General features: G+C 34.7%; 1 protein-coding gene across 1 annotated transcript in view; it reads left to right on the plus strand.

The window, feature by feature from the left end:
• The window catches only part of disp (RND transporter family member dispatched), a 22,911-nt gene continuing 9,078 nt past the window's right edge, over positions 1 to 13,833 (plus strand). The window contains exons 1-12 of the mRNA XM_019052192.2: positions 1 to 1,533; positions 2,270 to 2,356; positions 4,392 to 4,515; positions 4,981 to 5,142; positions 5,763 to 5,846; positions 6,415 to 6,538; positions 7,572 to 7,795; positions 8,775 to 8,948; positions 10,112 to 10,247; positions 11,278 to 11,511; positions 12,244 to 12,439; positions 12,828 to 13,209. Coding sequence (XP_018907737.2) covers positions 2,349 to 2,356; positions 4,392 to 4,515; positions 4,981 to 5,142; positions 5,763 to 5,846; positions 6,415 to 6,538; positions 7,572 to 7,795; positions 8,775 to 8,948; positions 10,112 to 10,247; positions 11,278 to 11,511; positions 12,244 to 12,439; positions 12,828 to 13,209 — 1,848 coding nt within the window. The 5' untranslated portion in view covers positions 1 to 1,533; positions 2,270 to 2,348. The remainder of the gene's footprint in view (positions 1,534 to 2,269; positions 2,357 to 4,391; positions 4,516 to 4,980; positions 5,143 to 5,762; positions 5,847 to 6,414; positions 6,539 to 7,571; positions 7,796 to 8,774; positions 8,949 to 10,111; positions 10,248 to 11,277; positions 11,512 to 12,243; positions 12,440 to 12,827; positions 13,210 to 13,833) is intronic.

Consider the following 13,833-nt stretch of genomic DNA (forward strand, 5'->3'; position numbering starts at 1 on the left):
AAACCTTTGTTACAAATGACTTTTACACTCTAATATTGAGCTGTAGTGCTCTTTTTTTGTGCTTTAATATCAAACAAATTTTGCTTGAAATGACTTGCATGTATCCAGCAATATGCAGTCCTCCTACCTGGCAAAAAGTGATCAAGAAAACATATCGCCACAACATTACTGCCGAAATTAATGTTGTATAACAATGTTTTTGTGATGTTTTTTTTAGCATTATTTTTAGCAGTTACCGAGTGGGTTGTCCAGAAAGGCAAATACTGCTTATGTACCTTTCTTGAGAGGAGAAAAGAAAGTTATACCTACTTATACATACAATCAGTTGAATTATTGTTGAACATAAATGAAAAAAGGTCATGAGTAATGGTGAAGGAGCAAAAATAGAAGGGTAGAAATACCTAGAAGCACGCATAGGAGTAACAGCAAATTGAAGCGATAAAGCTGCACTTTGCTGTGCGGAGAGAACATAGCCCAACACAAGCTATGAACAATCGCTGGCATGGGCAGACTGAATAAGCGCGGCTCCATAAGAGAATCAAGACAGGAGGTCATTGCAGTGAGCACTATGTTTCAATGATTAGATATCAGACAGCAGCTCGCCTTTCTCTGCTGCAGAATAGTCGCAAGTTTGCAATGCATCACATGGAGCTGTTGTCTGAGCTCATCATTGCTCTTCTTGTCATTGGGACTGGAAAATATCCTAACTGGCTTAGCCTTTCTTTGAGTAAAAGTTAGCTTCTCCTGATCAACCACGATGTATTGAGCAATAATGACATTTAAGTATATAGACTAAGTCCGCAAACACGTATCTCGTTTGCAGTGTGAAAATCTCTGCTCCTATTTTATTTTTGAAAGGAGGAACAAATCAACATCATTTTTTAAAGTTTTCACAGAATTTACTTTGCACAGAGTAGATAATTCAAGACAGTTTTTAAGAATTGCCTTTAAGTAGTTTTCCATTAAAAAAATAAAGTATGCTGAGAAGTTTGCCACGTCGCAAACCGAGATACGTGGTTGCGGCCTCATACTGTCGAAATCTATATTATAGATACGCAAGCTGTAAGAATGCGTTGTGTTTAAGATCTTAAGTTATGTTTTTTCATCCCCCCCCCCTCTCCTCCCGACGGAAATTGAAATTTCCCGCGCTTATTCACATTTGCTCAATTCCCACTTTGGCCTGTAGAGGCCGCTTTCATCTGATAGGAGGAGAGGAAGGGAGGGGAGGGCACGATTTTCTTATCGCTGCTGCTCGCGATTTGCGAGTTCGTCGGCTTTTGTTTGGATTTCAATTTGTAAACAACTGTGGGATCACGTTTAGTTCGGTTTAGTGAAGTTTTAGTTCCCTTTCCAGCGAGTAAATTAATACCCTCGAGCGTGCAGGGTTACCTATTTTTGCCGGCTCAGCAGTGAAATCAACCGATCATTTACCCCCTTCAAACAATGCATTCTTCGTCAGTTTAATGGAGCCAGTGTTTGTTCGTCTTCAACTTTGCTGTCGAGTGACAGTCTCTCTGAATCTAGCCGTATCTGGTTTGTATTTCCATGAATATTTTCAAATGTTGACATCCAAGTATTGTATTATTCAAACCTCTAGTTCACAGCTCAGGTCAGTGCCTGTCAAATTGAATCCACAGGCTCATGACGGATTTGCCGTCTTTGAAAAGTATCAGTTCTCCGCATCTAGGCATCTAGTGTATGCCATCAATGAAAATTTAGCCTGAATCTATGTAAGTCAGTTGGAACCCATCAAATCATCAAGATCCTCCTAAAGTCTACGAGTTGAAATGGTTAACATCAGTTTTTCTCTCATTTATAACTATCGTAGCTGGAATTAAAAGAGGAGCAGATCTCATTTTAACGGAATAAATTGTATGTGCTTTTACTTAAATAGAGCATATTCCTCCATAGGTGAGCCAAATATTTTTACCTGAAAGAAGTACCTAAGTAGCATCTGTTGATGGAAGCACAAATGAGTAGCCGACAACTATTCCAGGGTCTGTAAGCTCTCTCTAATCCTAAATAATTTAGGATTGCTTATTATTGCTTGTAATAATTCCCTACACTTCTTGAGAATTCCACTGCCATACTTATCTCTTCCCAAAAAAATTTCTGACTGTTTCACTATCATACCCAGATTGATTTTTTCAAAATTACGAACGCTGTCTGGGGAAATGAAAATTGTTTCCTGATGATAATACCAGCTCTTTATTTTGCAAAACCCAGCATTTCTGTCACAGTTCTGACAATATATTTTTTTCTTTTTCAGAGTGAGATGGGAATATTTGAACAATCCAGCTTATTCAGTCAGTGTTCAATTCTTCTCTGAGCTCTTCAAAATTAGGAGAATGAATTGGTAAGTTAGTCTGTTTTCTTCACATTTTTTTTTCTTGCAGGAGAATCTTTTTCACCCTTCAGGGTGTCTGCAGGTCTGGAAAACCGGGAAAAATCAGGGAATTTGATCACTGTCTGGAAAACCGGGAAAAGTCAGGGAATTCGATCGAAAACCGGTGAAAGTCAGGGAATTTTCGCAATTCGAACATTTCGCGGCTATTTTTGCTCGTCACTGCCGAAGTGGCCGAGTAGCACGCTCGCGTGGCTGACAAGGTAAACTGCTCTGTTCAACCAGTTTGCAACACGGCCGCTAGGTTCACTAATGTGTGTTCGCTAACTTTAAAGATCGAATCGATCTGCCCTATTTAATTTATCTACTTAATTCATGCCAAATGGCAAGATAGACTAAATAGATTTGAATGAAGTTAACTTGCTAACAGCAGAAAATTACAGTAAATAATGATAGGAAACTAAGTTTTGAGCAGATGGTTAATCAATTTTTTCAATAAGCTAGGAAATTTAATGAAAGTGCTAGAATTTTAGTTTTTCTTTAACTGAGTAAAGAAATATTTAATGTCAACTGCATTTTGCGTGAAGTTTTTCTGGTTCTTAAATCATCATGTTCACAACTGGTGCATCCACCTTGTAGAAATATTATTGGTGGATTATATTCTAACGAGCCAACGCTTGTTGAGTATAAGACAAATTCAATACCGACAATAGGTTCTGGAATCCACTGAATTAATTGACTTTAAAAAAAAAAAAAAAAAAAAAAAAAAAAATCCCGAATCAAGGAAATTTATCTAAAATCGAGAAGAGACTCATATTTCCTCTTGATTATAGCAAAATCTACCTGAGTCAGGCACATTTACAAATCTTGTTTTATATTTTAAGAAAAAGAGACTTGTTTTTTCAGGACACTAAGTATTATGCCAATATATGAAACCACCAGGGTGAACTATAGTTTGAATTTTCAAAAGTATACGAGGCAATATGTCACAAAGAGAGCATAATAGAGCTTAAAAATTAAATTTTGAAGGTGAATTTTAGTCTGAGTATACCATTTTGGAATTAGCTTTATTTTGAGTATTTAGGATCTCGTTCCTTTCAAAAGTATTACTCAACTCCTTCCAACGCCATGGTAATTCAGAATATGACTTTACGGGGTCATTCCTAAGGATAGTTTTTTTTTATATTTTCTAACTAGTTCATCGTATGGCTAAACCCAAAAAGTCAGGGAATTTTGTCATTTTTTGTCATGGAAAACCTGGAATTGTCAGGGAATTTCATTTTGAAAATCTTGTAGACACCCTGCCCTTGCTTTTAACACTGATTGTGAGAGGTGCATTGGTAGACCAAGGGGAGTGAGAAATTATGGAGACAATACGCATATCATTGGGTACAGTTGGAACACCCGCAATTGAAGCATAAAGAGAAAAAGGAGGAGTTTGCATTTCGAGCATGTTGGATTTTTTTATGACATAGGACAGTACGGACGACTTTTATCATCAGTTTTCTTAATTTTCTTGGAAATGGTGTATTCAATGGAAGAAAGTTATTCTATAGAAAGTTTTTAAAATTATATCGTGAGTTGATTGAAGCAAAAAAATCGGATGTCATGTTCCGTTTATCATACTTCGAATTCTGGATTTTGCTGACCAGAGTATTAGCTTGGTTGAAGGACTACCTGCAAAACAGAGCGCAGGCGCTTAATTGGGGGAAAGACTTTCTGACAAAATTTGTGTTAAATTTGGAGTGCCACAGGGGAGTAGGCTAGAAAAGAGGTTGTACTCACCTACATCACAGGGTAAACAATCCTCAAGATGCAAACAGCTCCTTTTTTCCCCTACGCATTTGAAGAAATTTAAGGATAAGTGAGAAAAAGTAGGGAATGTTAGGAGTTGAATTGAAAGAAAGCTACTGAATTGAATTAGCCCTTCAAGGTTATTTTAGGTATCATAAAAAAAAAAAAAAAAAAAAAAAAAAAAAAAAAAAAAAAAAAAAAAAAAAGTTGAAAATTGCTTTGAGCCAACCTTAAACTTTTTTCACTTTTGCAGGTTTGTTCACGTTGTCGCTTTCCATCCATACATTGTTCTCATCGCTATTGGCGTTTTGTCATCCTCCTGCCTAATAATTCCACTGGTAACCAAGAATCTGCCTGATTTTCAAAGTCCTCAACTGGTGAGTGCTTGAATAAGTCATACCAACTATCATGAGACAAAACTAAGTACCTAATTGAAAAAAAAAAAAAAAAAAAAAAAAAAAAAAATTGTGAAAAATTTGATCTTTTTATTAAAATGTCTTACACTTGTAAATAAATTATTGAGTTTGACTCTCCATCATCTTTTATCAGCTAAGTATATATATTTATTACAATGTTATCAGGTATATTATATACTATTTCATTCTCCTTTTTTGTCCTTCAGAAAACCCCAATCACAAAAGTATCTTGTGAACGTATTGAAAATATGTTCAAACTCCTTCATTTTTAATGTTTTTTTGTTTTTTGTTTTTTTCTTATTCGTTCAATGTTTTTGTGGAAAAGTTTCTATTAAGTTTCTCTTTTGTTTTTTTGGTCCCCGATCTTCCTTGATCAAAAACTGTTTTAAAGTTAAACTTTGCTGTAACTTTTGCATTTGCTTTCAGGGATTCGAGGCTCGTGGAAATGACATCGGTCAAAGGCTAACTGCGTTGAGTAATTTGGATGATGAAACTGGGTATACTGGTTCATTGACATTAAATCCAAGTGAGTTGCGTCTAGCAGAGGAGTATGCCAAAAGACCTAAACCAACATACAGTCCAGAAGAGGTATGCTTTTGATCCTTTGTATGCAAGGAAACACCTGGCAACTTATAATTTGTATATTTTCATTAGTTTAATTTGGAGTAGTTGCAACAAATATGTAGCAAATACATGCTTTAGGATTTATAGGTACATAAATTGCAGTATCTAGGTAAATAATTTTAAAAAAAGTCAAAACCACCAACTTACTTCATATTATTCTTATTTTCTCAAACTGTGAAATAAGTCCATTACAAGAGGTGATAGAATGGGGCCTCAGAAAAATAGGATTTGTTGAGCATTTTAAATCTTTGAAGCCGCAAGCAGATTTAACAACATGCCAGAGCTCCATAAAATAGAGAGTGATCTGTGAATTTTTTATGATTTTCTGATGAAGTGGGAACAGTTGGACTACTTGAAACATGTTATAGCTGTCACAATGCGCATGCTTTGTTTTGGCCACATCAATTCAAAGAGCTCGTTGCTTCTATAGCAAGGTGTAAAAATTATAGTACCGAAGTCTTATAATTTCATGTCTATGGAATTTCAAGAGTACTTGTCAAAGCACATAATTTTGTTGTTGTATGAGTCTCTTTTCTAAGCAAATCATGACCATATTATCATTTTTTCTCTTTCATCTATTTAAGGAGGAAATGGACATGGAAGATTCTGATGAAGAAGCACCTGATGGCAAAAATAACAAAAAACTATCAACATCAAACACTTCTGTGGTGAGTACTTCACTTTCAGATTTTTCACACAGAGTTACGATAATCAAATATTTGAATGGGCGAATAAAGTAAATATTCCATTATAACTTATAATTATGGTAAATATTATTTTCTGCTACTATTACTTACAAACATTGCAGAAAATAAATAAAATTGTCAATGGAGGAATTTTGCTCTTGTCTTGCTTTGCGGTGCTAGGTCATAATCATAGAACTCTTTGCCAGATTTTGTGAGTCTTCTTCAGGCAGAATGCAGTCTGAAAAAACGAATTATGTCGTAAGTACGGAAGTCGTCTTTTTCGGATGATATGTCTAAGAAAAAACATGCAAAATCCTGGATAGCAAACAATGAATCTTGCATAGTATTGCAGCACTGTGGATCACATTGTTTAAAATTGAAGAGTGCATTTTCACCAGATCATTTTTCATCCATTTGAAAGCCTTTAAAAATAAGACTTCAATTATCAAGGCACCAATAAGAAATATCAAGGTACATTCTATGCATTATACTGATATTTGATGAGGAAGATGAATAGATCTCATTTTGTCTCTTTTCTTTGTTACGTAAGATTGTGGAAGAAAACCATAGGAACAAGACCACGGAAGATGAAGAATGGGAAGAATTACACTCCCCAGATTTAATTCATCATGGACCTACATATTACGGAGATGACTATTTTTGTGGTTCTCCAAGTGAGTATTCGTTCAAGATGTTTAACATTTCCTTACAATTTCTGAGAGAAACTTGATGGGAGAACTTCAGTTCTAGACTCTGACTTGTACGACAAATTAAGTCATCAGCTGTATGAACGATCACGTAAGCTTGAAGTCTAGGTCTTCATTTCATCACCATCCCCCTGTACTCTGTGTTATGTTCCTAAAATTTCTGTAGCATTTTTTTTATTTTTATTCACTGTGCAAACTGTTTTGTCTTATTTTTCTTAGCTGATTGTGTTAACGCAACATTTCATTGAAGTTGACAAGGAAATGTTCTTGAATTTAGATTTAAGGAAAAACTAGATGAGCAAATTCAAAGAGATTCTTTCTATAATTTTTTTAAGTATTTTTAAGTTTTGACCACAGTGAATGGAGAACAGGCATGCATGAAACATCGGCAGTGAAAGAACCAGACTATGTTTCTTGTTTTCAGTGTTTTAAAATCTCCGCTCCCATTTCATTTTTTTTCAAAGGAGAACAAATCAATATCATTTCTTGAAATTTTCACAAAGTTTTCTTTGCAGAGAGAAATAAGAACACAGTAGTTTTGAAGAATTGACGTTGAGTAGTTTTCCATTTAAAAAGTAAAGTATGACAGGAAGTCTACAACGTCAGGAACCGAGACACGTGGTCTGGTAGTTTCACTTTCAATATCCAGCAAAGTGTTGTGTGAAAAAAAAGTCCTTGAGCTGTACTGCCGTGCTAAGGAAGAACGCCGCATGAACATTCGAGAGTTGCCAAATTTTCTTCGGTAAAATGTTTATTTTTGAGGAACAATATGAATATTTTTACTTTTAATTTTCAGAAACCTTTGGTGAAACTGTGAACAGAATTATCTGAAAAATTGGAAGGAAAATATCCTCAAGTTAACAAGGAAATTCGAGTTTTACTAAAGGAAATTTGGCAATGGCTGAAGGTTTATACAGCGTTTTTCCTTAGCACGGCAGTGTAATATATAGGTTTTTTTTAATTTTAATCCTCAATGACATTATTTATTTTTTTTTTGCAGATGGGGATTATGCTCACCTAGTTGTGGCTACAGCATTAAATAATGATTTACTTTCGTCTCTTCATGCTATCTACGAAATGTGCCAGTTTCAAGACTATCTAACCAGCAAACCTGAGTATCATCAAATTTGTGAGGCAAATAGTCAGGGTCAATGTTGTCCCATTTGGTCCGTGCCTAATTACTTAACAATGTTGTACAATCGTACCTCATGCTATAATATAACTGTAAGTATTACCATTATTCATGGAAGGGTTAATTTAATAAACTTGTAACAGTTGTGCAAAGTCGTACAGAGGATGTCCTAGAAGGCTTGTTACAAACTTTTGACTTAACCAACAATTTATACCCAGGAAATGGTGAGTAATACAAACTTAAGATCATTCTTGTAGCTTTGGAATCCAACCCCATTGAACTGAACATTAAGAGTTTGCTGCTTTACAGCCATTTCCTGGCAATGAGTTTGCATACTCCATTGAAGCTTTTTCGACTTTTTTAAGACCAAGAAAACATGGACTTTTTCAACTAAAAAGCTTTAAGAAAGTAGAAGAGTCTCTCTATCCAAGGAAAAATAGAGAGTATACACAGGATCAATCTAAACAATAAATAACTTTCCACAGGATAGTATTGTCATGAAACCATAAAATACATTGTTTCATTTTTCTGCAGCATCAAAGTTGTTAGGTTTTAAAACCATTGGTTGTGTTACACTCAACGAGTAGTGAGTCAAAAAGAAGAAAAAAACATAGCTGGGCATTTTTGCACATTGTTTGGAAGGACAGGATTTTGACAAATTTCAGAAAATAAAAAATGTTGCTCAAAATGTTTTTCAAAGCAGTCAAGTGGAAAGATTTTAAGAAGTAATTGTGAGAAAACTGCCTCAGTGCCTTTCTTTATAAAAGAAAAATGTAAGCTTATACCAAGAGACAGATAACAAACACAAAAATTGCAGTACGTATTAATACTCTTTTTTTAAAGAATACCTACTCCTATCAACAGAGCACACTAAAATGTAATTAAAACCTTGCAACATACAAATAACTTAATTGTAGAATTTGAATTAATTGTAATCATAAGAGTCATAGAAAATGTCTTAATAAGAGAGCATTTAAATTTCTAGTAGCCATGGCTGTTTTGAATTGTGGTGCATCTGTAAGTATGTACTGTTGAATTTCCTCATCATTGGCCACTGCTTTCTGATTTCAGTTACAAGATATTTACGATTTTGTAGATTTGTTGGAGAAATGTGCTCCGCATTATTATAAGCTGGAATTATCTCCTAATATCGAATCCTCCAACGTTCCTCCTGAGTGTTCAAAACACAATGCAGCGTACACAATTCTTCATTACCTCGTGGATACAGATTTTCTTCCAGCCAAAGTAAGTTTCCTTTTACCCACCCTTACAAGAATATCACCTTTTTTTTCTCTTTTTTTTGCAAAATGAAAGTTTAACTGTTTTTGTACTGTAATAACAGCCGTGGGCTCTTTCATTGGTGATTATTTTTTTTTTTTCAAAGGTCTCTACTAAAATTTCACTCCAAGTATTTGAAAATCATTAGTTTTTGGTTGTATTTTGATTTGTATGTTTTTCGAGTTTTTAGCAAGTTGACTTTACTGCTGTGCTAAGAAAAAACGCTGTGTGAGCCTCCAGGCATTGCCAAATTTCCTTGGATAAAATACGAATTTAAAGGGAATTTTTCTTCTGATTTTTCAATAAGTTTTATTTTCCATTCAATCTAAAATATCAGAAAATGTCAATTAAAAATATTCATAACTTTTCTCAAAAATAAATATTTTATGAAGAAAATTAGGCAACATCCAAATGCTCACATGGCGTTTTCCTTCGCATGCTCGTATAAGCAACTTTAGTTCTCTTTTACTGAGATTTTTGCATTTAGTCAGTATTTTTTATTGTTGGCTCCTCTTCCTGTTAAATTTTGTCATCTGTTTGCCGAGTATATCTTTGTTCCCTCATTCAGTAGATGGTAACAAAAACTATATCTAAATTTATTTTCACCAAAATTAGAGACAAAATTAGAATTTCAATTCAAATGAACTAGCCTTTATGACTATCTGTCTAGGCGTTTGATAAAATACCTGATTTGATTATTTACTTGCAAAATATATAATCTAACTTACATTTAATCTGTTATAAATACTTATTGATTTGTGGGAGGATCGATTCTGATGGCAATTTAGAGTCGCAGAGCGCTCTAGTGTGCTGAGTTAGCGGCTTGATATGTATGTATAAATACTTATTGATACTTGATTCAGAATCAGTTTCTGCACTTTTGGTTGCATGAATCATGTTCTATCTAAGATTTTGAATAGGAAGTAGATGACTTTTTATTCTAGTCTAGCCCTCGTTTGATGGGACATCGCAAAAATGTAGTGGCTTGCACTATTTTGCGTGAAAATTGGAAAATCTGGTACTTCGGCTCCATTGTTCCTTTTATTTTAGATCTCACAGATGTAAACGTGTTACGTAGGTGCTTCTCCCTAATTGATTTTGCTTTAATAATTTCCTTATTTCATTTTTAGCAAAGAAGTGGTGAGCTGAAAAGTACGATGATGTTTTTGCCGATTGCTCGGAGTTCCTCCTCTATTCCATTTTATGAAAGCATTGACACAAATGACTTAAAACTAAGCTCAATAAAATTAGCAGCAGTTGATTTTGGTAATCTTGTTCTTCTACTCTATTTTCTTATCAATCTTATTTTGTAAATTGCATAAAATTAAAATTTTCTTTAGTAACGTTGTTGTGAACCGCAATAATTCGTGAAAAGCTGCAGAGCAAGGAGGTCATTCGAGGCAAATTTTTGCTTCATTTTTCAGGTTGAATGTGTGTAGGTATCTGAGTAAAACCTACTCTGTGATTTGCATTATGCTATTAGTTCTTGAATCTTGGGTAACTATTGACTTTAGCTAGTTTACTATTTTTATTGCCTTCTGCCTAGTTCATAGTGCTACCAAGTTGAAAATGATTTGTAGTTTTTGAACAAAAAAGGGGAAACTCTTGATAATGGTGTGCCTCATAATGTCTTTCTGTGTTTGGAGTTATCAACTTACTTTTTTTTCTTTTTTTTTACCACAAATATTCACTCATGGTAAAGGGAAAGTTTTTGAAATCCTGATAATTAAGATGTTGTAATGAAATATAAAACATAGAGTCGTGACCTCTGAATTGTTGACCTCTAAGTTGTTGTTAAGGACAGATTGCCAATAACATTAGAGAATATATTATCTTCATTATATCAGTTTTACTTACCAAGGTACAGCACGATCAGATAATGTTCAGAGTAATTCAGTGAGATGACTAAAGTTGCCACTTTTGAAATTCTCAAAACTTTGGTCTTGTTTCCGTCATTGTGAATATTGTTATACCAATATTCACCGATAATAAACCGGTCTGACATGAAAAGTTCTGTGGACTGCTGCGACTCGCAAAAGCCTGCATGTCCAACTAATTCTGGCCAGCGGTGAAAACTTTTCGGGTGAATTTTCCATATGGAACCTGCTGTAAATTAAAATCTTGGCATCCAATTTTCAGGTATCTCTGAACCAACATTTTTTCTATTCAATTTGCTTGATTCATGTGGTTCAAAGTGCCTACATATTTTTAGATTCTAACCAAACAATATTTTGTTTGCTTTCCTTATGGTTTAAATGTGTGACAGATGAACTTACCTCGTTTTCATCACTTTTAGGATTGAAGAATTTGCTCTTTGACAAGTATTTGGTACGTGACCTTTATCTGGTGGCTGCAGGCTCTATTTTCATCCTAATATGCATCCTGGTTTACACACGGTCTATTTTCATCACGGTCATGACCATCTTAGCTGTGATCTTCTCGTTGGCAATAGCGTATTGTTTCTACAGTCTTGTTTTAGGCTTGAAATTCTTCCCATTTATGAATGTTCTAGCAGCAATCGTTGCAATAGGTGAGCATGTAACTATAATTAATTTTTCAAAAGCTATCGTTGATGATATTTTTATTCGGACGATTATGTAGCTGTTTATTTTCAACAAATCATGCAGAATGGATTGGATTACGTCCACTGTGCAAAGTGGCCTTGAATAATTCGTAATTGTCTAAAAAGAGTGATGGCACAACTACTTCTGATTTAAAAGTTAACAGTAGCCAACCTAGGTGGCAAAAGTTTTAATTTATGTACTTTTTGTCATTTCATAAGCACTGTCCAGGGATGTTCAAAACAAGAGGTAGATACGTTTTTGCTTCTTTAAAAATCTTTTGCAGTAGAAAAAGTATGACTTACCCTCAGAATTCTTCTGTAGCACTACTTAGTTGTGTCATAGTTCTGAAAGTCTTTTTTACTTTGCAAGATTTTTCATCAATACACATTATACTACTATATCATGAAAGTTAAATTCCATTATAACCCTTGGACTTTTTGACGGGCTGTAAATTACCTAATACTGTATCTGGGAAAACGGAGGGATCAACTATGATTGCTGGACATTCACAGAAAGATATTTCAAAATCAGGTTCCAAAAATTTTGGGGTCTATGCATATATCTCTATCGTAAAGTAGGTATGTGCGTTTCTATCCTGGTCTCAAATCTTGCGCTTTCAGATCTTTAATTGAAGAAATGAAAAACTCTTAATTCCTATGAAAGTCTCATTTCCAAATTTGGCAATTTTATTTTTTCAGGAATTGGGTCAGATGATGCTTTCATTCTTTGCAAAGTTTGGAAAACGTTCAAAAAGGAAAAACCTCACGATATCATTTCTTTAACTCATAACATACTTCGACATTGTGCTCTTGCATTATTTGTCACAACCATCACAACTTGTGCTGCTTTTTTCTCATCTTTCATCACGAATATTACATCTATTAAATGTTTCAGGTAGTTACCTTTAATTTTTAGTCATCTTTATTTCAGTATGAAATTTTAAGTAATTTTTTTTGTCAACAAACTAACATCTTTTTTTCCAATGAGACGTTCATCAATGAAGCAACAGTAAACAGCAAGATGGCCGTGTCTTCGTTCGAGATGTAAAGTTTGTGAAGATGGTTGGTTGTTGCCCTCTATCAATTTAAAAAAAAAAAAAAAAATTATCTCATTTAAAATTCGCTTCACTGCCCAAGATTTATCTCACATAGACTACCATCCTAGTTTTGCAAAGTTGGGCATTTACTGCACCTTAGCTATTTTATTGACAAACATGTTTACACTTTCATCTCTTTTCCTTGTTTAATTTCTATTAATTTTTCTGTGTGTTCTCAAATTACAGTATCTTTGCTGGTGTGTCAGTGGCAGCCAACTTTATCCTGATGCTCACCTGGTTGCCTGCTTGCATTGTGATTGTGGAAAGATGGTTTCCATCATCTCATATTTATCGTTCCCCAATGAGCAGTCTGACCTTCCTCAATGTAGAGTTGATAAATATCGGATCCAGTTTAGCCAGATTTTTAGTCATGTTGGTCGTGAAGTTCAAGTACCTTTTCGTCCTCATATTTGGGTGCTTGGGAGCAGCTAGCATCATTGTTGTTTTTTACCACCCAAAGTTGAGGCTGCCAGATACAGCAGAATTTCAGCTCTTCCGAGCAGAGCATCCGTTTGAACAGTATGACCTTGTATACCGAGAGAAGTTTTGGTTCATGCGTCTTTCAAAGGTAAATAATAATCCTTCAATAATATGTCAGATGAACTTTCCGAATGGTGAGGTATCAATAAGGATCAAAATCAGCCCCCTCCTATAATCGCAGGATTTGTCAGTATTTTGCTGTTAGTATGTGATGTATATTTTTTTAAATATCTGGGTCATAATGACACTCACATTTTTTCCCCTCTAAATGGGGGCCCAAAACTTGAGTTCTAAGGTTGAAATCAGCAAAAATGTGTGTAATGGACCACTAGACAAGGTACGAATTAAAGGATTCTGATACATGTTTCTTAACCAAAATTTCACGCAGAACACTATTTGCGCGACGAAAATGACTGAGATCAACTCCTAACGAAGATATTAACTCTTTTATTTCACATTGGTCACAAGGAATTAGAACTGCCCGCTCACCAGAAACTCAAAGCTCTACGTGAGTCAAACCGCGCATTACAACGGTTTCAGCAATCTTCTCAATCGAGCAAAGTCCATTTCCCAACATGTGTTTTTCAAACTATAAGCAATTTGCTATAGCTGAGCCAAAGCGTTAAAATTAAGGTTGCCAAATTTTTATATCGCAGAGACTGTCATGGTAAACGTTAAACGCGCGATGGGAATCACGTAGAGTATTGAGTTT

This window comes from Bemisia tabaci, chromosome 5, assembly GCF_918797505.1.
Source record: "Bemisia tabaci chromosome 5, PGI_BMITA_v3".
Classification (NCBI taxonomy): Eukaryota; Metazoa; Arthropoda; class Insecta; order Hemiptera; family Aleyrodidae; genus Bemisia; species Bemisia tabaci.